This window comes from Excalfactoria chinensis, chromosome 3, assembly GCF_039878825.1.
Source record: "Excalfactoria chinensis isolate bCotChi1 chromosome 3, bCotChi1.hap2, whole genome shotgun sequence".
Taxonomy (NCBI): Eukaryota; Metazoa; Chordata; class Aves; order Galliformes; family Phasianidae; genus Excalfactoria; species Excalfactoria chinensis.
Window position 1 is genome coordinate 85,766,201 of NC_092827.1, and position 23,714 is coordinate 85,789,914.

The following is a 23,714-nucleotide window of genomic DNA, read 5'->3' on the forward strand; positions in this document are numbered from 1 at the left end:
TAAGCAGGAATTACTTTCTGGCATCTTACTTTAAAAACAATAGAGGCATCTAGTGGAAATTCTTGAGGACTGCAGCTGACAGAGAATGCATCGGTGCACAGCTGATTTTCTCGCATTACTTGTTAGAGGATTGAATGTCATTAATTGAATGACAAATGCCAGCTGTGACTATGCTTTATTTAAGAAGGGGCTGATCTTAAATTTAATGGTGTTTAGGCTCCAAGAGCAGAAGTGTATTTAGGAACCCAAGTAATTTTTTCCAAAGCGATCCAGGCAAGGTCCACAGAAGGATTTATACAAGTAATGTTTACAGTGTCATTTCTTAAACATGTGGCCAGCCGCAGCACAATTTATAGGCCCTGGTTACCTGAGCTATTAGGTTCCCCATAAAACATGATGCAACCAGGTGTGCAGAAAAGTGGGCTTTTAGTGAGCGGGCTGACTGAACAACCACACAAAACAGGCCATGGCAAACACTGAGGATAAGTGCAAGCCTTACACACCCAGGAATGTGAAGACCGTGAAGCCCATGAGGAAACCCAACCTACATCCACGCTGTCTGGCATACAGAAGGCATGAAGGTCCAGGGCGTGGTGACTGCTGCTTTTAAGTTTTCCCTTCACATCCCTCCCATAGCTTTTAAAAACACTATTTTTGAGCATGCTTCAAATCTATCCCTGCCCTTGTAGAGAAAAAACAATAATAATATAAATAGGGGGTGTATTCTCGCAGCTGGTTTTCGATATCCTGGCAAATTTCACTGAAAATAAATTAAAATACCAGCTCGTATTGAAACTTGGTGTTTCAGCGTAGGAATTAGTTAACAAAGCTCACTCTCACAGCTTTAAACCACAACTTTATTGCTTCCTCTGCTAACCGCAGCAGCGTTTATTTCTTCCCCAAATTTCCTTCACTTGCTGAGATAGATTCCTTTCTCAAATTGCACTGCAACCTCAGAGATGTAGTGTCGACAGTTGTCCCCTTTAAGAAGGGCAGAGCTCGATTAACGAGGGCCGTCTGCCGCTCTTGTTTTCCTAGCGAGTTTTCAAGGGGTTTGTTTCGTGTTTCCTCGCTTTTCACTTTTTATTTGTTTGTTCTTTTGTTTTTAAACACTGAAGCCAAGAATTCCGCCTTCTCGGCTCCTTCCCCTCAGACCATGACGCCGCAGCCGGGGCGGGCTAGCGAGGAAGGGCAAGGCAGCGCCGGGCTGGGCTGCACCGCCCGGCCGTGAGGCGGCTCCGCATCCGCCCCGCCCCGCTCACCTGCACGGTCCGGCCCCCGACCTGCCCCCGGCCAGTGCGGGGACAGCCTCCGGTTCGCAGCCTGCGATCGGTTCGCGGCGTTTCGGCCCGCCCCGATCCCTCCCCGACCGCCGCCGCGTTGCCATGGCACGTCCCTCTCGGCCCGAGGAGGCGGCGCGGCCTGGCGGGGCCTGAACGGCGGGAAGCCCGGAGGCCGAACCCGGGCGGACGCGGAGCCTGCCCTGGCAGCACCGCCCTGCGCGGGGCCGCCGCCCCCCTACCCCCCGCCGCCCCCGGCTTCGCCACCGTGCCCCGACCCAGAGGATCCGGCGGCGGGCGGCGGCGGGCGGTGGCTGGAGCAGGCGGCGGGGAAGATGGCGGGGAACGGCGGAGGCTTCGCTGGCGCTGGGAGCGGGGAGATCGTCCAGCTCAACGTAGGCGGTACCAGGTGAGCGGGGCGGCGGGCAGGCCCGGGGGGCGCTGCTGCCCGAGGGGGCCGCGGCCGGTGGGGTGGGAGCCCCGTGCGCTGGGTGGGGTGCGGCGGCTATGCGCCTGAAACAAGGCTCGCCCCGCAGAGCTGTTGGTGGTGCAGGGGGCTCTGGGGTGGCGTGGGAAGAGCGGACTCACGACATTGCAGCTGTCGTCCGGAATGGAGTGCTGCATTATAAAACCTAAATGTACGCTGGAGTTGTGGAAGGTGACGTGCGGGAGTGTTGGTGGATTGGGAGGGAGCTGTAGTGGCTGTGGCCAGCATCGGCGTGATAAATGGTGCAAATGTTCCCGTCAGAATGCGTAGGCATGAAAGCATGTGGATTACGGGAGGCAGTGGAAGCTGAAGGGACATGGCTTTCCGAGTCTGCACGCAATGCAGACCAGCTCTAAGCCAGTAGGAATTACTAGTATCTTAAATATAATACTATTATGTTACTCAGAGGACCGGCTTGCTCTTTAGGGTGCTGTAAAACCTGCTGCGGAATTCTTTTGCTGTAATAAGACACTCAGAACCTGGTTCTGCCACGAGAAACCGCTTGTGAGTTAGACAAAACTCATCCATAGTGATGCTGTCAGGATAACTTTGATGCTGGTTTGGACCAGGTTTCATGTTACCCTGAGTAAGGTGCTTCTTTGCACTCAGTATCTAGAATTATAGAGCAGTTTATTGTTTTTTGTCAACAGAGATATCAACAGAGATGCTTCAGTATTTTGTTTTTTAATTGTCCTTACTCATATTACTCTATATTTTGTTTTTAATTGAACAGTTCTAGATTCTAGAAAAAGTACCTTCTGGATTTAAGGAGCAGGAAATGTGTATGTAGGCATTTACCTTTCAATAGGTAGACAGTGGGCAATTGTAACAACCTTCTGCATAAGGACTGATGATACTGGAGAGTACATGGGCCGGATACATGTTTCTTCTGTCCTCTCCCCTAGTTCCTGTGGTCCGTCTTAGAAACCTGAGACTCTTATTTTTGTTTGGAAAGCTGTCTGATGTGGGTGATTTAGTACAGAGACCCAGCTGAGCAGAGTTCCTGTGTTTTGACGTGAGATTCCCTGGCTCCCAGGGGCTGCCGGAGCCTCTCTGCTGCATGTGGTTTCTCCAGCAGCTGCGGTCTCAGCTTTTGTGGATTCCTTAGCCAGGAGTGTATGCCTCTTGCAAGTCAGCAATCACAGAAATTACATAAAAAAACATTACAAGTTTGAATTCTATGACATTTAGCCTCCTTCTGCTTATTACTCTGCAAGCACAGCGTACTATGGCTGTTTTACATTGGACATTTAGGCGAGACTGTTTCCAATTGCCTGTGTTATTCTTTGAGATAACAGTAGGCTGCCATGTGCTTCAGATTATTTGAGGATATTGCACACTGTTTACCTAATTTCCCTTTTCTTTGTTCAGAGATCCTGAATGTTTTCATGGTCACATCAGTTTTCCTTACTACTTCAGAATTAATTTAGCATTTCTTTTTGAGTACCATAGAAAATGCAGCCAGCTGTGGTTCTAGTACATTTTCCATACTTTTTTTTTATATTCTTTTTTTCCCGTGCATGCCTTCCTAAGGAACTATAAGTCCTTTGTGTCTTTTTGTGGTTCATTCCCGCCCCAAACACAAACATAACCGAAAGCTTTAAAGTATCAGACAAGTTAATTCGGCAGTTTGTGAAGACCTTTAAGAGGGTTAACAGGGGGGTTGTCGCATCTGTCCCCTCTGTCACAAGTAATGTCTGGATTAATCCCCGGATATAATTGATGCAAGGGATTGCTTTCCTTCATGCACAGTTAAGTGAACTGTGGATTGCTTTCAGTTCTGCGCGTACTGTAACATGGTTAAATGAATTGTACCCTACTCTGGAAACAGAGAAGGGCGGTGCTACAGTGATAAAAACTGTGCCCTAGAAATTCCACAGGTGAGAAAGTATACTTAGAAGTCACTTTCCATTTAATAGCAAACTGTTATTTTTTTTCTTTTGTACAAAAGACTTTGTGCATGTTTGTGCTTAGAACGCTGATGCTGTAGATTTTGTGCTAAGAACAGATTTGTCATTGTTACGCTTGCAGTGAGTAACTGCACAATCTCCATTCTGTGCAGAATGGATGGCAGTTCCATATAGCATTTATGCTTCTGACTCCTAAACAATATAAAGTAATGCTTTTTATTTACTTCCCCCCCCCAAGAAAACTGGAAAATACCAGCAGTGAGAAGTATATAAATTGTGTTTAAGTACTTGTATTCTAAAAATCTTGTGTGACATATTCCTGCACTATAAAGAAAGTTATGGAATTTTACCTTTGCAATTCCTTGTTAGATTTTTATTAACAAAGGTGTCACCCAAGGTTTCTTAGTAATGCTAGTAAGAGGCAATGGACAGCCAGACAGGTGGTGCTGGGCATTAATTCGTTTTCCAAGCTGCCACTCCAGTTGTCTGTCTTCATGTGAAATAATACTATATATATACATCATAAGGAGTTTGTAGGTATTTATTATGTAAAATACTGTCTGGCATGAATGATGCTGTAACTTCTATTATTTTGTAATATCATCATGATTCAGTGTAGATATTTTCTTAGTTTTAACTACTAATGTGGCACTGTGGGCTCCTAAGAGGGCCCAAGAAGCAAAGCTACAGAGAAATAAAATCACTGTAAGATATTAGCTTGTTACTGTAAAATATTTATGTGAGTCTTACTGTAGTCTTTTGCACCCTTCAACTCCTAAGTGAGGTTAACATGCAGTTAGTGACAAATGTGGTGCACTGCTGGTAAGCTTATGCTTATTTTCTGGGTTTTTGTATATGTGTGCATGTCTGTAGCTTTGTTTATTTTTAAAGCATTGATGTTGACAAAGTACAAGACCCAAATGTTTGGGACAGAGTTACAAACATGAAAAATGATACTCCAAGTTTCATACTTGGAGACAATCTGTGCAAGGAAACTGCAGCCTCTTTGACTTTGTGTAGGTATGTTTCAGAGCTCTGAGATCCTTATCTGTTTCATATCAGCTTTTCAGGACATGTCAAAGCATTTGACAAATGAGAGTTCCTTCCAATTTTACACCTGATTCTTAACTTGTAACTGTGGTCTCCTAGGTTCAGCACTTCAAGACAAACACTGATGTGGATTCCAGACTCCTTTTTTTCCAGGTATTTGTAAGAGCTAATTTTTTTTCCATAAGTGTTTTTATTCTTTACTGCTTTTTCCCCCCATCCCCCACTAGCAAGAGGATGGGTTTGTCTGAAATAAGCTGGTATCCAAAATGCTTCTTCTGTCTTGAATGGTGCACAGGCAGCTTACACGTGCTGAAGAGTTGTCACTCCTTATATGGACTGTCCTGGAAATATGGGTACAGAACTGTGGGAAAGGGAGATGTGACCGACTCTGTTGTAGTAAAGCTACTTGTGATTTTATTGACCATACGTAGTAGCACCATCTTTAATGTTTCTTGAATTACTGCTGTTCCCCAAGTCAAGTAAAAGTTTTGTGTTGTGCTACAGGATCCATTGGATTATTGAGTATCTTTTTGCTAACCTTTACATCCATACTGTGACTACTTCTGTAGGTTGTGCTGCTTAGTGTCACTAATCACTCCCTGCTGTCGTCACTGGGCTGTATGCCTACCATCCCAATTAATACCAAACACATAAAGGAAAACCTAAGTCTTGCAGTTTTGCTTTCTTGCATTAGATTTTTGTACTCTAGACTACCTTAAAATAAAAGCCTGGCAGCTGGCACGGACAGGCAGCATTACCTGCTTCTGTTAGAAATACTCAGATAAATGGAGAGCCAGACAGATGTCTCTGAGATTTTCTCCGAGATGTGGAAGGAGAGGCACAGGAAAGAAGTCTTGCTGTTCTCCCAGTCTCTCAACACTAAATGTAGAATCTAAGGAGGTTCATCCTCCGGTACTGAAAAATTTCCAAGCTAACTGCTATCCAGTGTGGGTTGGGATTTGGAAATTGTTTTATATCATGATGCTGGTGAGTTTGCTTTTTGTCTGTAAAATGAGGTTTTACTGATGTTTTCTACTGATTTGGAACAATACTTTGATCTGATGGGAGGGAAGATTTAAAGTAAAACAGTGTAAAAACTCATCCATCCCATTCCCAGTAAATCCATGCAGAATGGATTATTATTGTTATTATTATTTTGTCTGTTTTTACTTATTTCCTTGGTTGTAACAAACTTTGCAACCCTCTGGGTGCCTCAGAAAAGTTTTCCATCCTTTTGGGCTTGTGTCTGTTCCCTTTGGGAACCTGGGAAGTGGTTGTGCAGGTTTTAGCCTTTTCTTAGGTATACATGCACAATCGCTTTGCTCAGGAGAAACACGCTGTGTGGTCTCATCAGCCTCTTTCCCAGCACTTTCCCTTACCTAGGCAGTTTTTTGTTAGCTCAGCTACACTGTTTTAGGAAAATGCAGCCAGAAGTGCATAAATAAAGCAAACTGAGAATAAACTTACCTTCTATTCACGTTTGCATGTTCCTTGGTTACATCTAATAACGATTTCCTTTATTTTAGTCTGCTGAGTGGAAGGATTTCAACGCTGAAGGATGAAACTGGTGCTGTGAGTAGTAAACATATCAATAAAGCATTGTATTAATGTTGTGCTTTCAATTAGGTTCTCTCCTAGAGAACATTCACTCCAGGTGCTAATGATTATGCTGTCCAAGTCAGCTGTGCTAAGAGCTTGGAAAATGAATGGTCCTGTGAATGTAAAACATTCCCATTCCTAGCCTTTTAAAAACTTGTTTCAGCTCTTGACAGCATTTCATTGTTGTATTATATAGCCCCCAGTAGTTGTGTTGCAGAAGCCTGCGCTCATAGTACTGACAGCACCATCCCTGCTGATGAATCTATGAGGAGTAATGTTCAGCTGGACTTGTGTTTGTATTTTGATGCTTACCATTTGAACAGGAGGAAAATGGGACTTGGAATCACTTGTAAATATCACTGTGTGTTTTCCTTTTGTTGCAAAGAGCAGAGCTTCAATACAAAGTCTGCCATCATCTCTTTTATAACTTCAAAGCCTGCTTATGTGGTGTTTGTGCTATTGTGATTGGAAGTATTTGATCTGGTCATATTTAAAATTAAATTAAGATTTAAAATGTCAAAAAACAGCATTTCCTTTTTCCTTGCTTGTTCTGAATAGGACAGAGAAAGGTCTTGTAGGTGTAACATGCTGCCAAAGTCTGGTTGCTAAACTTTCATGAAAATTGATGACATCTCTGGATTTCTTGGTTCTAATCTTCACTCAGAGATAAAGGAAACAGGAGCAGTGTGTGTGTTTTTATGCTCATTCTGCATTGTACAGACAATACAAATACAGCAACAGTAGTTATTTTCTTCAACTGAAAACCTGCCTGCTAATTGCTGTATTCCAGAGGGATGGATAATTTTCATTAGGAACCTGTTGCATTTGTAGTTGAATAATCTTAACTTGGAATTGTAGCTTTGGTTGGCAAATGTAGCAAAGTGGCCATTTCTGTCTGTGTTTATGTTATTCTTACATTGGAAACTAGTTACAACAATGCTGTTAAACAGTAAGGCACGCAAGTACTTCACTACAAGAGATAGTTGTAGTAAAAACACTTTAAACTTATCTTCTGATTTGAGTATGTTCACTGAAATTTGAACACATAGTATAAAGTCTGAGTATCCACTGATGGTTTTGGAGTCTCCTGAGCTTAGCAGGTTTGTGGATGTTTTGGTGGTGTTGGTTTTCTGACTTATTTTTATTAATTGCCATCTACTTGCGATAGTGGTTGGTGACCCTGCACATGCAGAGGAGTTGAAACTAGATGACCATTGTGGTCCTTTTCAGCCTAGGTCAGTCTGTGATTCTATGATTTTGTGTGTTGACTGCACCCTCTTCAATTCCTCTTTCCCAGACCCAGCACGAGAAAACACGTTGACACTTGCTCCATAATAATGCTAAAAGTACAATCTTTTTTTTTGCAGATATTTATTGATAGAGATCCAGCAGCATTTGCACCCATTTTAAATTTTCTTCGCACAAAGGAGTTAGACTTAAGGTAAGAAATTCTGATTGTTTTAAGTAAAAATTAATTGGCTTTGATGCATTAGAAACTGAGCAATTCCCATATGAAAAACTTACTCAGGTGGGTGTCTAATTATAGTCTCAGCTTCCTTATAAAAGTGGGCCTTTGTCTAGAGTGGCTGTATGTGTAGGTATATGACATGTTGGAGGCAGACACAGTCATAGTGTGGGTTTTTTTAGCAGATTCTTATGGTTTAGACTACTTCTGGCAATGCATTTCTCTATTTCTTTGTCCTTATGAAAGATTACTAATGTTAAGATCACTTTTAGTGGTATGCAAATATTTAATTTCAAAGTTGTAGTTGAAATGGTATGTCACTGCTTGAAGCAGGGATTGAGTACCTGGTGGGGAAGGAAGGCAGGACCAACCTAGGGGAGCTCAGATGCATGCAATGCTCTTGAGTGACTGCACCTGGTGGAGCCAGGATCCACCCCTTTCTGGACCTCATTTAAGGGTTGTTAGTGGAGGTTAAGGGTTACCTTTCTAGAATCCTTGCATGCCCGAGGCCTTCCAAGGGTAAGCAGATTTTTTTTCCATTGTTTCTTTGTCCGCTGCTGCTGCATTTGGGTTTAACCTCACTTGCTGCTGCCTAGGACTTTGCTACCTGATATTATTGCTGTGCTTTCTATCGCATTTTAGTGTTACAAAGGTGTTATCTTACTATGTTCTTTCTTGTTTGTTTTTTTTTTGTTTATTAGGGGGGTGAGTATTAATGTTCTCAGACATGAAGCTGAATTCTATGGAATCACTCCTTTAGGTAATTTAATTTATTTTCTTGTGAGGTTGTTTCATCTTTGTTACTACCATAAGGAATTAATTACAAATCCTTAGTAGTTGTAACTGTGTAGGTTTTCAAACTGACTGATATAGAAGGTTATTTGAATTATGTTCTGTTTCCTGGGAAGTGAAATTTATGACCATACTGGCTTTTTTTTCTCCTTCAGTTAGGAGACTGCTTCTATGTGAAGAACTGGAACGCTCATCCTGTGGCAGTGTCCTGTTTCATGGCTACCTGCCTCCTCCAGGTACTTTTCTTGTTGGGTGTTATGTTGAGTTGCTTATTGCCTCAGTATGTGGAGGCAATTGGCAATCAAACTATTCAGAAAAAAGCTTTCATATGGAAAGGTTAAAGACAACTGGTTGTACTGAACACAGTTCTGACTGAAAAGTAAGACATATCAGTATGCCATACAAAATGATAAATTTAGAGTATTGGAGGAGGGGTGACATGTTAATACTAAATAAACTGTGTTTGAGTGTAGGCCAGAGTAGAGGTTCTTCAAGTATGCTTCAGTTAATAGTTACTGGTGGAGAGTGCTCTTCTTTCTGGTGATGAAATTACTTTATATGCACTATGCCAGTAGATGACAGATCAACACAAATCAGCTTCCTTTAGTGATTACTACATGTTAGATTTCTACTTCTCTGCAGAGATGAGTGCATTTTGTGCATTAACCTGAAGACTGGGGCATAACTTTTGTTCACAAGTTCTGGAGATAGACATTCACAAACAGTTTAAGAAACCAAGTAGAGAGCAGAAATGTTTTATTTCAGTACTGGGATATGGTCTAATTCTTACAGGTGATGGATTAGACTTTGGATTAATATAAACAAATATTCTGAATTTTGAAAACAATTGAATGTCTGTTATATTGCTGAAGTTTATGGAATGAGACAAAGCATCTCTTTTCTTTTACAGGCATTCCCAGTCGTAAAATAAATAATACTGCTGGGCCACCAACTGATGTCAGAACTGGTCAAAACTGCTCTGAGAATGATATTCATGGAGGTGGTGTCCAACCTACACTTGCTGGTACTGGAGAAGGTACAGTCAGGCTAGGTGAGGGGTGTCATGTTTAAAACCAAAACAAATTGCAAGGAGTAGTTGTCATCAGAAAATTTAAAACTGTGTGGTTATTTTTGGTTCAGTCTGTTTTTTGTTTTTGCCTGATCTTGAATCATTGAACAGTTACTTAAATAGTCCTCCCTATGTAGTATTTAAGGCTCATTGTTGCGCAGTCAAGACACTGGACTGAGGAGGAAGGCGAATCAAAGTTCTTCATGCAGCATTGGTACGGCTGCTTAGATAAATGCCTTATACCATCCTGGAAGCCAGGAAAAAATACTGTCAGGCCAGTGTCTCTTTGGTCTTTTTTTCAGGAGCATGAATCTCCTTCTTGCTCTTGCTCTCATTTCTTTTCCTGGTATCTCTTTTGCCCTGCAAAAATCAGGAGTCTTTACTTCAAAGATAGTATTCAGTTATTTGACTATATCAAGTATTTTCTATATAAAATATTTTAAAACTGTAAACAAGATAGAATTGAATTGTTATTTTCCAGCTGTTAGATTTCTAAGTGATATTATGTTCTTAGAACTGTCATTTATGTTATAATTGTGTAAATTATAGCAGTGTTAGGGAGATCTTGAGTATGGTAAAGGTTGAGTGTTAAACACAAGAACAATTAAAATAAGCTTTTTCTTGAGCTGCTGCAAATTTGGAAGGGGGCAGTCTTGGGAAAAGGGAGATAGAAGATGCAGTCTTAGGCCTTTCCTCTATAGTGTATGAAAGCTGAGAGCTAACAGGGAAATAGCATAATAATGATTTTCAGTGCCATTCAGTTATATATCAGAAATAAGTTACTGGTATTCCAAGATACAGTAAATTTAATCAGTCTGTAGCTGATACAGGATTGCATCGGCTGCTTGGATGAAACCTTTGCAGAAAAAGGGTTTTGTTTATTATTTGGTTATAATCCTTGATTTTTTTATTTTTTATTTTTATTTTTTTTGCCATATTATCAGTTTTTAAGACTGTTTTCAAGGAAATATGCCCGTATACTTGCCTCTTTCTACTTAATGAAAACTCTTCATTGTAGATGCTGTGATGAAATGTCTTCTTGGTAAGAACTCTGGTAGTTTTAAGATTGTGAGGGATATGAATACCTAGAATCTGACTGAGATATTTCTTGTAATGTTGTTAACAAAGTTTCTTTTGAATATCTGAGTAGAGAATCCTATCCCATTCTAGATATATCTGCTTATCTTCTCTCTAATTATCCATCACTTGACTGACTTTAGATTTATTGTTGTTTTCAGGATTTCCTGTGGACCCACGGAAAGTTCTAATAGTAGCTGGCCATCACAATTGGATAGTAGCTGCCTATGCTCATTTTGCAGTTTGCTACAGGTATCAACAAAGTTACTTGTCAGACTACAGAAGTCTATCAGAAATAAAACAAGCTTCTTGCTTTACATTACAACAGATTAGTCTACCCTGAAATGATGTTAGGTTGTATATGTTCAGTGTGACTGTGATGGACTGGACAGTGCAACTTATGCTTTAAGAACTATAACCACATATTTAGACTTTCTGTTTGGCTGTTTGTGACAGTTGTTATTCAAATACTTAGAATAGTTTTTAAAAGGCTGCAGCAAAGCACAATTGTCATTAAAAATACTTTTTCGTCAAAACACTGCAAAAGTTGTTAAATTGTGTTAATAAGTTTATGAGAACGTCTTGGTTGATTGCAAGGACTTATGGATATTGCAGTCCTGCTCCTAAGTTGCTGCAGTACAATTTATTCCGTGTGCTATGTGGGTGGAACACGGCGATCTGTGGTGCTCCAGGCAGGGTGCAGCATTGAAACTATGGCCAAATTATTAGAGATGCTTCTGCTTTCTATGTTAACATTTATGTAATTTGAATGCTGAGATTCAGCATGCTCTAGTTCAGTTGGGAAATCCACCTTTGGTCAGGTTTAGACAGTATTGTCTGTTTCTGAATCCTTAACCTCTTTTCCCTGTTACCTTTGCTCTTTCAGAATCAAAGAATCATCTGGATGGCAGCAGGTGTTCACAAGCCCCTATCTGGACTGGACAATTGAGCGAGTGGCTCTCAATGCTAAGGTGGTTGGAGGACCTCATGGAGACAAGGATAAGATGGTTGCAGTTGCCTCAGAGAGTAGCATAATCTTATGGAGCATTCAAGATGGTGGTAGCGGCAGTGAAATTGGTAATTGCTTGTTTGTTTTTATTTTTATTTTACTCTGATGTTTAACCAGAAAGTAGCTTGTGAGTTTATCTTGGGCTATAGAGAGTAAGAGTTTTCAAAAGCTGACAAATCAAGCCTCCTGTTAGAGCATATTAACTTTCTTTTCTGTTGTGCTAGAAGAATATTTTCTATAAAGTCAAAAAGATGAAAAAATAATCTGCTTACTGAACAGATACTGACTGATGCTTACTATTCAGTTTTTGTGTGGAGATGCAAATTGGAGTTAACTGCAAGTCCTGTGGAAAGTTTGAATATAGGCCACAGCATAAGGGAATAAAGCTACTAAGGTGGAAAGCTAGATACTGGAGGATTCTGTTCTTTTCTTGCCTTTGCCTTATTAAAGCCATATTTTTACACAGATGATAAGATTTCAGGTCTCTGCTAAATATAGTTAATAAATGGCATTTAGAAGAAGACAATTTGTTCTTTGTATAACTTGATATCTAGGTAAGGAAGATGTACTCTGTTCTAACCTAAGCACGTAGAAATTTCTGGTTCATCTCACTGACACTGAAAGACACACAGTTAGGGAGGCTTTGAAACAGGAAGAAGAGATTTTTAAAAGTAAGTGTTCCGTGGTATTGATCTGGAGGTTGGCCTGTTCAAATACAGGGCAAGTTTGGGAGGCACTGAAGGGAATAATATTAGGAATTTCCTTTAGCATAATCCTGGTTATATAACAAGCTGCTCGTGTTCCAGTGAGAGGTTGTGGAGTCTCCTCCAGAGATATTCAGAATCTGCCTGGACACTTTCCTGTGCAACCTGCTCTAGGGAACTTGCTTTAGCAGTAGCAGTGAACTAGATAATCTCCCAAGGTCCCTTCCAAACCGTATGATTCTGTGAAGCTTATGTTGTGGTACGTGTGCCTTTAGTTGAAAGATAGACCTTGCGTTAAAGGTGATCAGGCAATTTCTAGCTCTCATAAAGTTCTGTTAACTTAAACTATGACTGAAGATGGGAAGAAAAAAATAAAAATAAAAATGAGGGAAGTATTTTTGCCAAACGAGCCATACTGCACATACTGCATTGGAGCGACTTTGTGAAACCAAGGAAGTTCTGCTTAGTCTCTCTCGCAGGGGGAGGCCTGGGAGAGTAAGTGCCTATAGGGTTGAATCATTCTGGCTAACGTTGATCAGAATGTGCTGTTCCTCTTCTGGATAATAGATCATACTGGTTGGTCTAAAGCAACTAAAATATACTTGTATTTAGTAACAGTAATAATTTGAATATAACTGTTTTGTTATCTAATAGCGGCAAATGCTTACAATCTTTGTGTTAGAGTACGTGGCTAAGGGCTTGTAAAAGAAACTACTTATCCCAAGCGGTCTTTGTAGCCTGGTAATGCCATCCACAGAAAATTGCATGGACTGGCATCTTTGTGACAGAGCTCTCCCAGAGAGCACCCCTTCCTTTCAATATTACTTACATAAGACACTACTGCTGGATTGCTGCTGTAAGCAGTATTTTACTGAGAGAGACCCTTAATAGAAGAGCCTGTCATTATATATAGCATTGTCTCCCCTGTGGATGGTTCTTAAGATTGTTGAGCCTAAGCAGGACTGACACTTCAAATTCCTCCAGATCCTTCACGCTGTCTTCCTTGATTTCTTTGAACCTCATCCTACTCTGGAGTAATCAATTCTAGTTGTTTCTGTGGATTTTTTATTATTGCTCTTCTCACAGTACCCTGTACTGCTGCATCTTATCTGCATTGAATGATTGTACTGTGCCTTGGAAAACAGTTTAGCATTGTAATTAGAACATAAGTATGGAGTTTCCCGAGGTTCCTTATTGAGGTGTAACAGAATGCCTCTTCTTGGTTAGGGGTGGCACTATAAACCTCATTAAGTTTACAATGAGAGGCTGAGGGTGACAGTTTCCTGAATCGGTTCATTAGTGATGGTGAGACATGGTGTCACTACTGTGAGCTGGAGTCAAAATAGTAGCTCATGAACTAGCAACATGTGAATTCTCCATCACAGGAAAAGGTCAAGACACAGCCCTCAGTGGGTAAAGTGATGTGTGCTGTCTTTTGGAATAGGAATGGGATGGTCCTTTTGGATTTCCTGGAACCCAAATAAACCATCAACTCTGACCGCTACATTGTGACACTAAGGCCAAAAGCTGGAATTTCAAGAGTCAGGCTGGAGAAAACAACCTTACTCTTGCATCACTGTAGTGGTAGGCCCCATGCCAGTTTGAAGACTGTGAAGCAAGTTGCTGATCTTGCCTGGAGTAACCTGCCACGCGTGCTGTATCGCCTGGACTTTGATCAGTCCTAGCTGATATTGGTGACTATGTTGAAAAATAGTGTTTTGTAGCAGAGAATTTGCTCTGTATATGGTGTTATTTTGCTCTTTGTATCTGTTGTAGTTTCCATGGAAATAAATAGGAGGCATTACTGTCAGAGTGATCTACATCTATAGCCTAGTATAGTATGTCTGATTTCTAAAATGAGTTTTAAGACAATTTCTGTTTGATTTGACTTCTAACAACAACAACAAAAAGACAAACACAAACACACCATCGTAATGTCATACTGCCATTTAATTTAATGGAACCATTTGCTGGTTGAATGGTACTTCACCTAGGTCACAGAGAACCTAGCTTTGGCCACTCTTCACTTGCTGCTGTAATTTAAAAGAAAAACAAAACATGATAATACTGGAGAGATTCTGTTGTTACTACTTTTCCTCTTTATTTTACATTAGCCTCATAGTTTCTTTTTTTTCCTCCTTTTTTTTTTTATAGGTGTGTTCAGCCTTGGAGTCCCTGTAGATGCTCTCTTCTTCATTGGAAACCAATTGGTGGCTACAAGTCATACAGGGAAAGTAGGAGTGTGGAATGCTGTGACTCAGCACTGGCAGGTGTGTTCTGTGTGATTCCCTGAATCAGTTTATAGTAATCTATGTCTTTCTAGTAAAAAGAAAAAAATAAAAAATCCAAGAGCAAGTGTGAAATGCTTACCATGGGGTGATGTTTGGTAGTACTACCAAGCCTGGAATCATGGAATCACCAAGGTTGGAAAGACCTAAAAGATCATCCAGTCCAACCATCCACCTACTACAAATAGCTCCCATTAAACCATGTCCCTCAACACAACATCCACTCGTTCCTTGAATGACTGCTTTTTAGATATTCAGATAAAAGGAGCTGGTAAGCTTTGGAGTAATAAATGTCTTTTGCACTGCAATTTTTGTGTTTGAGGTAATTTACCCTGAGGATGTGACTCTGACCTCTGTCTATAATGCGTTCTGGCATCTACTCAGAGATCTTAGCAGATTAGCTGAGGTGCTTTTCCTAGTACTTCTTCCTCTGGCAACCTTACAGTAGCACGCAAAAAGAAGAGGGTAGCTGGATACATCAGTAATGAAATACTTAACATAGGAGAGCTTAAAGAAAGCATAATATTTGCTATTACAGAATAGGAGATAGCAGGTAAAGCAGTAGAATTTGGTAGGCAACTCAGATTGCGAAATGAATATTCTCACTGGCTATGTTTTACCAATTACTGATGTATGCTGATGCTCTGTTTCCATAATAAATAGGGAATAGTTCACATCATAGCAGGTGCAATTTCTGAATCACCTCTGATGTTCCTATCTCAGCTGCAGAAAGGAGGGTTTTCCTTGTTTTCTCTGATCTCTTTGACCCAGACAGTCATAGTGCTGTTGGCAGCATTTGTGGGTCCACTTGTTCAGGCCTCTCCTTGCAGTTGTTAATGAGTTATTCAGGGCTGTGTGTAATGCGGTGCATCTGTTAATGACTTCTTTCCACCTTTGATGCTTTTGTAAACACTTGCAGGTGGGAAAGCTTCCTTACATACTTTTAATCCAAAGAATCATTGAACATGTTGCACTTTCACTGTAGACTCTTAGATGCTGAGACTTTGCTTTCTTTTTTTTTGGGGAGGGCGCTTTTTGCTCTTGTGCTGCTTCTTGAAATTAGTTTTGAAAAAAAATGAGATCTTGCAGGGCAAGACATTTTATCTTTTTTCCTATTTATGGAGACCTCAGCCTGTAGTAGATATATGGAGGCTAGAAAGAGGATACAAGAACTGCAGATAGAGAAAGGCTTAAAGTTGTTGGAGGGACGGGGGGAAGAAAGGATAAAGTGTAAAGTATGCTCATTTTGCATTGGCCATTGTATTTTCAAGATGTGGTTTAGCTGTAACCCTCTAAGCTAAGTGCTTTCACCCAGATAAGGTTGTATATGAGAGCATGCACAACAGCTTCAGACCAGTACTTGGTCTGTTCTTGTGTATTTTTCAACAAAACATATGAAAAACAAGTCTGAAAACTGAGGAAGTAGTAGTCTGACTTGATTTGTTTCTTCTCTTTGCAATAGGTCCAGGATGTTGTTCCTATCACAAGCTATGATACTGCTGGGTCTTTTCTGCTGCTGGGCTGTAACAATGGCTCTATCTATTATATAGGTAAGAAAGAGTGTGGGGAGGATTAAAAATATAGTGGTACTGAGCAGCTTTGTTCCTGAACTCTTTAGCTCGGCTAAGTCACATCAGAACAACTCTCTATTCAGAGGAATAAATAATCGTCTTTTTCCCACAGACATGCAGAAGTTCCCATTGCGGATGAAGGACAATGATCTTCTAGTGACAGAACTGTACCATGATTCCTCCAATGATGCTATAACTGCGCTCAGTGTCTACCTCACACCTAAAACAAGTCAGTATTGTATTGTTGTTCCTTAAGCAACACTGTTTCTTCAGTGTTGCAGAATTTTTTTTGATCCAGTTGGACTTTCTGTTGCTGCTGGCATGGCAAAAGTAGATGCTTGTACAGAAACAGTGAATTTTTTTCCTTTAGTCGCTGTCAAAGGAATTGTGACCTCTGAATGTGACTATGCATCGAATATTGTAGTTCACTTCTGGGTCCCTTGAAGTAAGAAGGATATGGAGCTGCTGGAGTGTATGCAGAGAAGAACAAAAGTTGGTGGAGGACCAGAAAACAAGAGTTATGAGGTGTGGCTGAGGGAACTGAAGCTATTTAGTCTTTAGAAGGGGGACTGAAGGGAAATCTCATTGCCTGGAAATGCCTTTAAAAGAGGTTGCAGCGAGGAGAGCATCATCTCTTTTCTCAGATGACAGGTGGTAGGATATAAAGAAACGATCTCAAATTCTGCCAGGAAAGGTTTAGATTGGATATTACAAAGAATTTATTCATGGAGAGGGTGGCCAAGCATTGGAACAGGCTGCTCAGGGACTGGTGGTGTCCTTGTCCTTGGAGGTACTCAGGAGACATGTGGATGTCAGCTAAGGGGTGTGGTTTAGTGATCGGGTTTGGTAGGTCAGATTGACAGCTGGACTTAAAGATCATTAAGGTCTTTTCTAACCCAGGTGATTCTATGAAATGGTATATATGCAATTGCATACATATATATATAACAACATGCATATACATGTATATGTTAATGTGTGTATATATAGATATATATATACACATATATGTATATATATCAATCACACATATATATATGGTGTATATTAACACTTTTGAACATTGTACTTTTAAACCCTTCACACAGGATATACACTTACATTATAAATTGTATTCACTGAAATACTTAGTGCTGAATTCTAAGGGCAGAAACACAGCCTTACCATTCTAACCTTCTCACTACCAATACACTAAAAAATATGTTCATATTCAGTTGACAGATGTTCAGCTGTTGTCTATACACTATTTTGCATTCACAGTACAGGTGTTTTTTAAATAAAGGGAAAAACAAAAGAACTTGGAAATAACTATTTACTTGTATATCTGTATTGATATCATAGTGACCTTTTTAGCTATGGTCCTTCCTGTTCTTGCCTTGCTGTCCTTCCATTTCCCTCCTGCTAAGGCAGAAGTAAACAGTATGTGGCACATATTGACCATGTCACTGTGAGGAGTGCCACAGTATCCTCCTAGAATGTAGAACAAGATCTTCAGATGACTTTCTTTCCCATCACCTCCAGAAGGGAGGGGAGAGGATTGGGAAAGTGGGGACTGCTACTAAGACAGTTTTGAAGTGTTCATTGTGGAACTGAAAAAAACCTCACATAGAAAAACATGCGATCTGATCACAGGAAAATAATGAGTAAAAAGTGTTTAAAATAAGTATTTTCCATACTTTAGAAACTTGGAGAAAGGAACAACTGTTTTCTTGCTGTAGGTGTAAGTGGCAACTGGATTGAGATAGCATATGGTACCAGCTCTGGAGCGGTGAGGGTGATTGTACAGCACCCTGAAACAGTTGGATCTGGGCCTCAGCTCTTTCAGACTTTCACAGTTCATCGGAGTCCTGTTACGAAGATCATGCTCTCAGAGAAACACCTGGTGTCAGGTAATTTATTTTTTGGTGCACAAATCTGCATTGGTGGATCTCCTTATTTTCTGTCCACTGAAATTTTTGTATGCATTACTTCTTAACTTCTTTGTTCCCATATGTGATAGAAATGAGTTGGATAGATTCTGGGGGGCTTGATTTGTTAGGTTTCGTTTTTTTAGAGTGAACATTCCTCAAAGGCTTTAGCATTTAAAAAGACTAAGACTTTAATTGACCTGGAACATCTAACTTTTCTTTTTATTCCAGTGTTGCCATTTGTGGAAATAAAAGGGTTTGTAAATAGATGTTTCACTGCTAATTTCTTCTGTTGTGGGCAAATCCCTTAGGATTTGTCTTGTTTTTGCAACTTTTCAGGAGCTTTTTAAGTTGCAGCAAAATAAGCACTGTCCTCTCTTGGACTGTAGAAAAAGCTTTCCCATGATTTCAGAGGGTTCTCTTTCTCGTTTTGGCATCCATCTCCCAGTCTTTGTTATGCTGTCTTATCTTTGGCTCAGGAAGACATTTGTTGCTTCCAGAGAGAAGTAAATCTCTACTTCAACTGGAAGAGTTTGTTTCAGAGTCCAGCAACCAGGACATGGCAGGGGACTGATTTACTTACATTCGAAACCCTCATTGCCAGAAAAGGGCAAATTTGTATGTAAGAAGATGAACTGATGAATGAGATAGAAGAGCATTTTTGTATGATGAGGGTTCTGCTTCCTGGTTGTACTCATGACATGTCTCATCCTCGTAGTTGCACAGAAGGTTGTATAGGCTACTGGTGCTGACCCAGTCAGACCTTAATGTCTGTCCATCATTTATTCCACCTCCCTATTTTTTCCTGCAGTTCTGAAGGTTGAGACAGAACTTAGAAGAGAGAACAGGGCATGCACAACAATTAGTACATTGTTAAATAATTGTTTGGTGTGGCTGGATCACTAAATCCTGTTTGATCACTCAATCTTGAAAAGCTAGAGAAACTATAATATAGATAATATTGAAGTTTATCTTTAAGTTGTCATCCCTTATCCATGTTGCTGTACACCTTTTTCCTTTCCAGTTTGTGCAGATAACAATCATGTACGGACATGGACCGTGACTCGGTTCCGAGGCATGATTTCAACTCAGCCAGGCTCAACACCTCTTGCATCATTCAAAATCTTATCCCTGGAGGAAGCAGAGAGTCATGGCAGTTACTGTTCTGGAAATGACTTCGGTAGGATACCTCTCCAATTTGATGTGCTAAGGCTGTACTTTAACTGGTCTCATGTAGGTTTAACAAAGGCTATAATATGCTTGTCAGCTGATGACTGTATGCTGTCATATGCTGCCATTACCCAGTAATGGTGGGAATCAGTAATACTTACCTGGAAACTTTCATCATTTAGGCTGTATAGAGTGAGGGTACTTATAGCACTTTACTATAGGAAAAATGAGGAAAAAAAAAAACCTGATCATAAATGCTATACCTTTTCCTTGGATAAACTCATGTAGCATTTCACTTCTAACGAGGGAATGACAGAGAGCATGGGAGAGTATATTCAAAACAGATGAATGTAGCAAGGTTTAAGTTAGTTGCAACAGTTTACTGGTCTTTTGGTTTTAAATGATGAACACAGAAAAATTCTGGAGTTGTAAAGTATACTGAAGGCCGAAAACTTCACAGGCAAATGATGGAAGCAGATTGCTACAGCAAGATATTCAAGATATGTGTGTCACTATATATGAGTAGCTGGGCAGTCTAGATTCCTTTGTGGTTAGTCTTGCAAATAAATCTTAGATGAAAAGGATGCTGTGTGAACACAGGGAGAGGTTACAAGAAATCTAATCAGGCCTTCAATATCTAGAAGCTGCAAAATAAGAAAGTACTTATGTGGTGACATAATGTGGGGTTTTGTACTGACATGGTAATTTCTACAGGGGCATATGGGAAACTCAAGAACTGATGACCTTTAAAACAAATAAACAGGGAACACTCAAAAGATTTGTACTCGCAAAGTCTACTCCTGCATATAATCGTTGGTTATCAACGATTGGTCATCTTTAGTTTGCTGGACCTTATGCTTCAAAATTCCAATAATTATATGTAGATGCTTCTTCATGGTTACGTGGGGAACAGAATGTGGGAGTTGAAACTATGAAAATATTGAAAGTGATTTATTATTTTTCTTTTCTAGGACCCTTTGGTGAACGTGATGATCAGCAGGTGTTTATTCAGAAAGTTGTTCCCATCACTAATAAGCTCTTTGTAAGGCTGTCTTCAACTGGGAAAAGGTATGTCCATGTTCAGGGTTTTAAGTGGGAAAGAAGTAGTTGTCCTCAAGTGTCTGAGTATCCTGTCCTGTGGAGATGCCTGCAGTTGCATTTAGCAAACTTCTCATGTGCTTGGCAGCTTTGGCTGTGTTCTGTTGTGTGTGTTTGTGACAGAGCTTTATACTTAATAATGATCTAACCTAAAAACCACATGGCATTTTGTAAAATGTGGTTTCATAAATTCATGTGGTGATGGCTTACCTGCTGAGTTCACAAAAGAAATATTTGTGACCTGTACAGAATTGGTTTCTTTCCTCCATGGTGCCAAGGTAACTCTGTATTTCAAAAACTAATGCTGGAGTTGTAGGTGGTGGTAGGGATTATGCTGCTCGGGAAGGCAAGGGGAAAACATTCTCTCTCTTCCTTTGCAGTTGTCTTGGAATATATGAGAATATATAAGTATCTTCAGAAATGAGTGGTTGTCTTTTACATCATGAATGCAATTATTTATTTAGGCTTGACTGCATCATACTCTACTACATGGCAACAGATGAAAAGGTTTTTTTCCTGTTAGACTAGGAAAGCAGCAGGAGATCAGAGAAGATGGTACAGCTCAGTTCTGAATTTCTTATTATTCTTACGTCTCTTTCTTCCCTAATAACTTCCAAATCTGGGAGGAAGCACTGGTGCTTTAACGCTCTTGGCAGTTGAATTGAGGAAAGGAGCCTTGTAGATTACTGGTGTGCTTTTTTTACTTCTGTCAGTTTTGTACGTATTGGAGACTTTTGCTAAATTTCTTATTTTGGCATTCATTCTGTAAAAATATTGTTATTGACACATTTTTGTCTTCTGACCTTGAATTTATCATCCTTAGGTTTTTTTTATGTGGCTAAATAGCTTTTTATATGGCTAAATATGCTTTCTGCAGCTTAGTTTCCTAGAGTGCTTAGCACTGGAAGAGGTTATTTGCTGTCATTCTAATGTGAGCCTTGGATTTCTTACACCTGTGGATTATAGAAGGACACTGAATGTAGAGGGGTTCCCTAATAAGCAGTAATGCTGCAAATGGGAGGCAGTAGGGTAGGGAGAAGGTACTCTCTGCAGGTGAGCATCATGTTAGCCACACGTGGGAAGAACTTCTAGCTGAAAGAGAGATCTTCCTGAGGGCAAATTCATTGCCTTCTCAGAAAATCAAAATGGTACTGCTTTTACTGGTCAAGCTATGCCATGTGAAAGCATTTTCGTTTTTCTTCCTGTAGAATCTGTGAGATTCAGGCAGTAGATTGCACTACCATCTCATCTTTTACTGTCCGTGAATGTGAAGGATCCAGCAGGATGGGCTCCCGACCCCGCCGGTACCTCTTCACCGGGCATGCAAATGGCAGCATCCAGATGTGGGACCTGACCACAGCAATGGACATGGTTAATAAGAGTGAAGATAAAGGTGAGCAAGTTGCGTTATGCCAGGTCTGCTGTTCCTTTTCTGTTACCGCTTGAATGTGACTAATGCAAATGGGCACTAAGAACTATCTCTTTCAGATGTTGGAGGCCCTACAGAGGAAGAACTGCTGAAGTTGCTTGACCAGTGTGACTTGAGTACATCTCGCTGTGCCACACCCAACATCAGTCCTGCCACCTCGGTAGTTCAGCCAAACCGGCTGCGGGAGTCTAATTCCAGGTAGGTCATAGAGTGACAGCAAAGGTTTTACCCTTCGGGTAGGTGAGGGCAGGCTTGATGACCAGACTGCTGCATGAACCCATGCTTGCAAGTATTGTAAATTGCTGTTGGTTTATGTGTGTGCACATTATAGTACCATATCAGAATGTGAAGCAAGTGGACTCAAAAACTGTTGTGCAGGACTTGAGTACTTTGCTACCCTAGGATGAGTGGGAGCAGATTTTGCAGAACTGGCTGTTACTGTCAGTCTTAAATCTGTTTATTTGTAGTTCTTATACTGTTTCCTTGTTGTTGTTCTTTGTTTCTGGAAGCCTCCAGCTGCAACACCATGAAACTATCTATGAAACAGCTACATATGGTTCTGTGCGGCCATACAGAGAAAGCCCCCTGCTGGCAAGAGCAAGGCGGACGGAGAGCTTTCACAGTTACCGGGACTTCCAGGCTTTCAACTTATCCAGCAAAAGCCCAGTAGAAAAGGCAGCTCCTGTAAATGGGACTTCAAGCCAGACAGAGGGCAGGAAGTCAACAGCTGAAGGCAGTGCAGCTGAGAAGGCAGTCCTGACAACAGCACTTGAAGTGCGAGGCACTGGTGCCACAGAGGCAGGTGGGTGTTGCAGTATAGAGGTTCACAAGCTGCCAGAGAGTTCTCTGGATCTCAAAAGAAGAGGACCAGAAGAGGAGGGTGAAGCCAAAGCAGAAAGCAAAAAGAAAACAGGGTTTGAAGGAGCTGGTTTCCTGGGAAGGAAGAAAGTGCCTCATCTGGTTTCTGCACCAGTGCTTGCTGAAGGAGGGCCTGAGTTACCTGGTGCGGCTTCTCCATCACCTACAAAGACTGCTGCTTCACCACGTCACAGGAAGAATGATTCATCTTGCCAAGACTATGGCTTGTGAAATTGTGACTGGTGGCAAAGGTGGAGGTGCAGTCTGGCTGCTAGCAAATATAACACTGCATGTTGTGGGTTTCTTCTTGAATGGGATTTTGTTCCAATAACCTGAATGAAAATTGTAAGGACGTAGTTTATGAGGAAGTACTTGGCTGCTGCCAAACAGTGGATTGGAAGAGTTGTCCGCATCAGTGTGTGGCTTTATGTAATGCTCCAAAATGTAGTGCGGTACTTGGTCCAAAATATTGTTGTGCGTTCTTGAGTAAACATGGTCAGGCATGTGCTATGTTGTGGTAATGCTGGAAGGGGGAGGGAGGGTGCTAGAGAAATACGTGGTTGCTTGGTGGAAGACTCCTTTTAGACACAGCCACACATAAGACTGTAGAGCTGCTGCTGTCTGAAAACTGAAATGTATTGTCCAGGTAAAGGAGGAAGCTATTTAAAATAGTATATTATATTGCCTCTTTGTCCTAATAAATTGTCAGAAAAATGTTGCTTGTGCTTTCTGAAAACACATGGTATCAGATGATGGGTTTTGCTGATTGTGACTGAGAGCATGCATAAAAATATGCTTGGTAAAATACACTGAACTGGCAGTCTCCTCAGAGCTTCCTTGTCACTTCCTCAGGAAAAAGAGGAGAGATGAATATGGGAGTAGGTCTACTGTCACGGTGTAATAATTCTCAATTACAAGTGCTTTGACATGATATTTCCTACCTGTGTTTTG

General features: G+C 40.8%; 1 protein-coding gene across 2 annotated transcripts; it reads left to right on the forward strand.

Moving 5' to 3' along the window:
* Positions 1-1,146: 1,146 nt before the first annotated feature.
* On the forward strand, positions 1,147-23,694 carry KCTD3 (potassium channel tetramerization domain containing 3). 2 transcript variants are annotated; one of them, XM_072333651.1, is made up of 18 exons: positions 1,147-1,689; positions 4,827-4,880; positions 6,254-6,299; positions 7,694-7,767; positions 8,493-8,551; positions 8,739-8,819; positions 9,494-9,619; positions 10,891-10,981; positions 11,616-11,806; positions 14,597-14,712; positions 16,193-16,280; positions 16,414-16,530; positions 18,020-18,190; positions 19,233-19,388; positions 20,350-20,446; positions 21,685-21,869; positions 21,965-22,103; positions 22,415-23,694. In XM_072333651.1, exons 1-18 carry the CDS (start codon positions 1,616-1,618, stop codon positions 22,992-22,994), a joined length of 2,445 nt encoding a protein of 814 aa, XP_072189752.1. In that variant the 5' UTR covers positions 1,147-1,615; the 3' UTR covers positions 22,995-23,694. The 2 variants fall into 2 exon arrangements, with proteins under 2 accessions (XP_072189752.1, XP_072189750.1); XM_072333649.1 differs by having other exon boundaries at positions 1,148-1,689; positions 9,494-9,634.
* Positions 23,695-23,714: the final 20 nt, after the last annotated feature.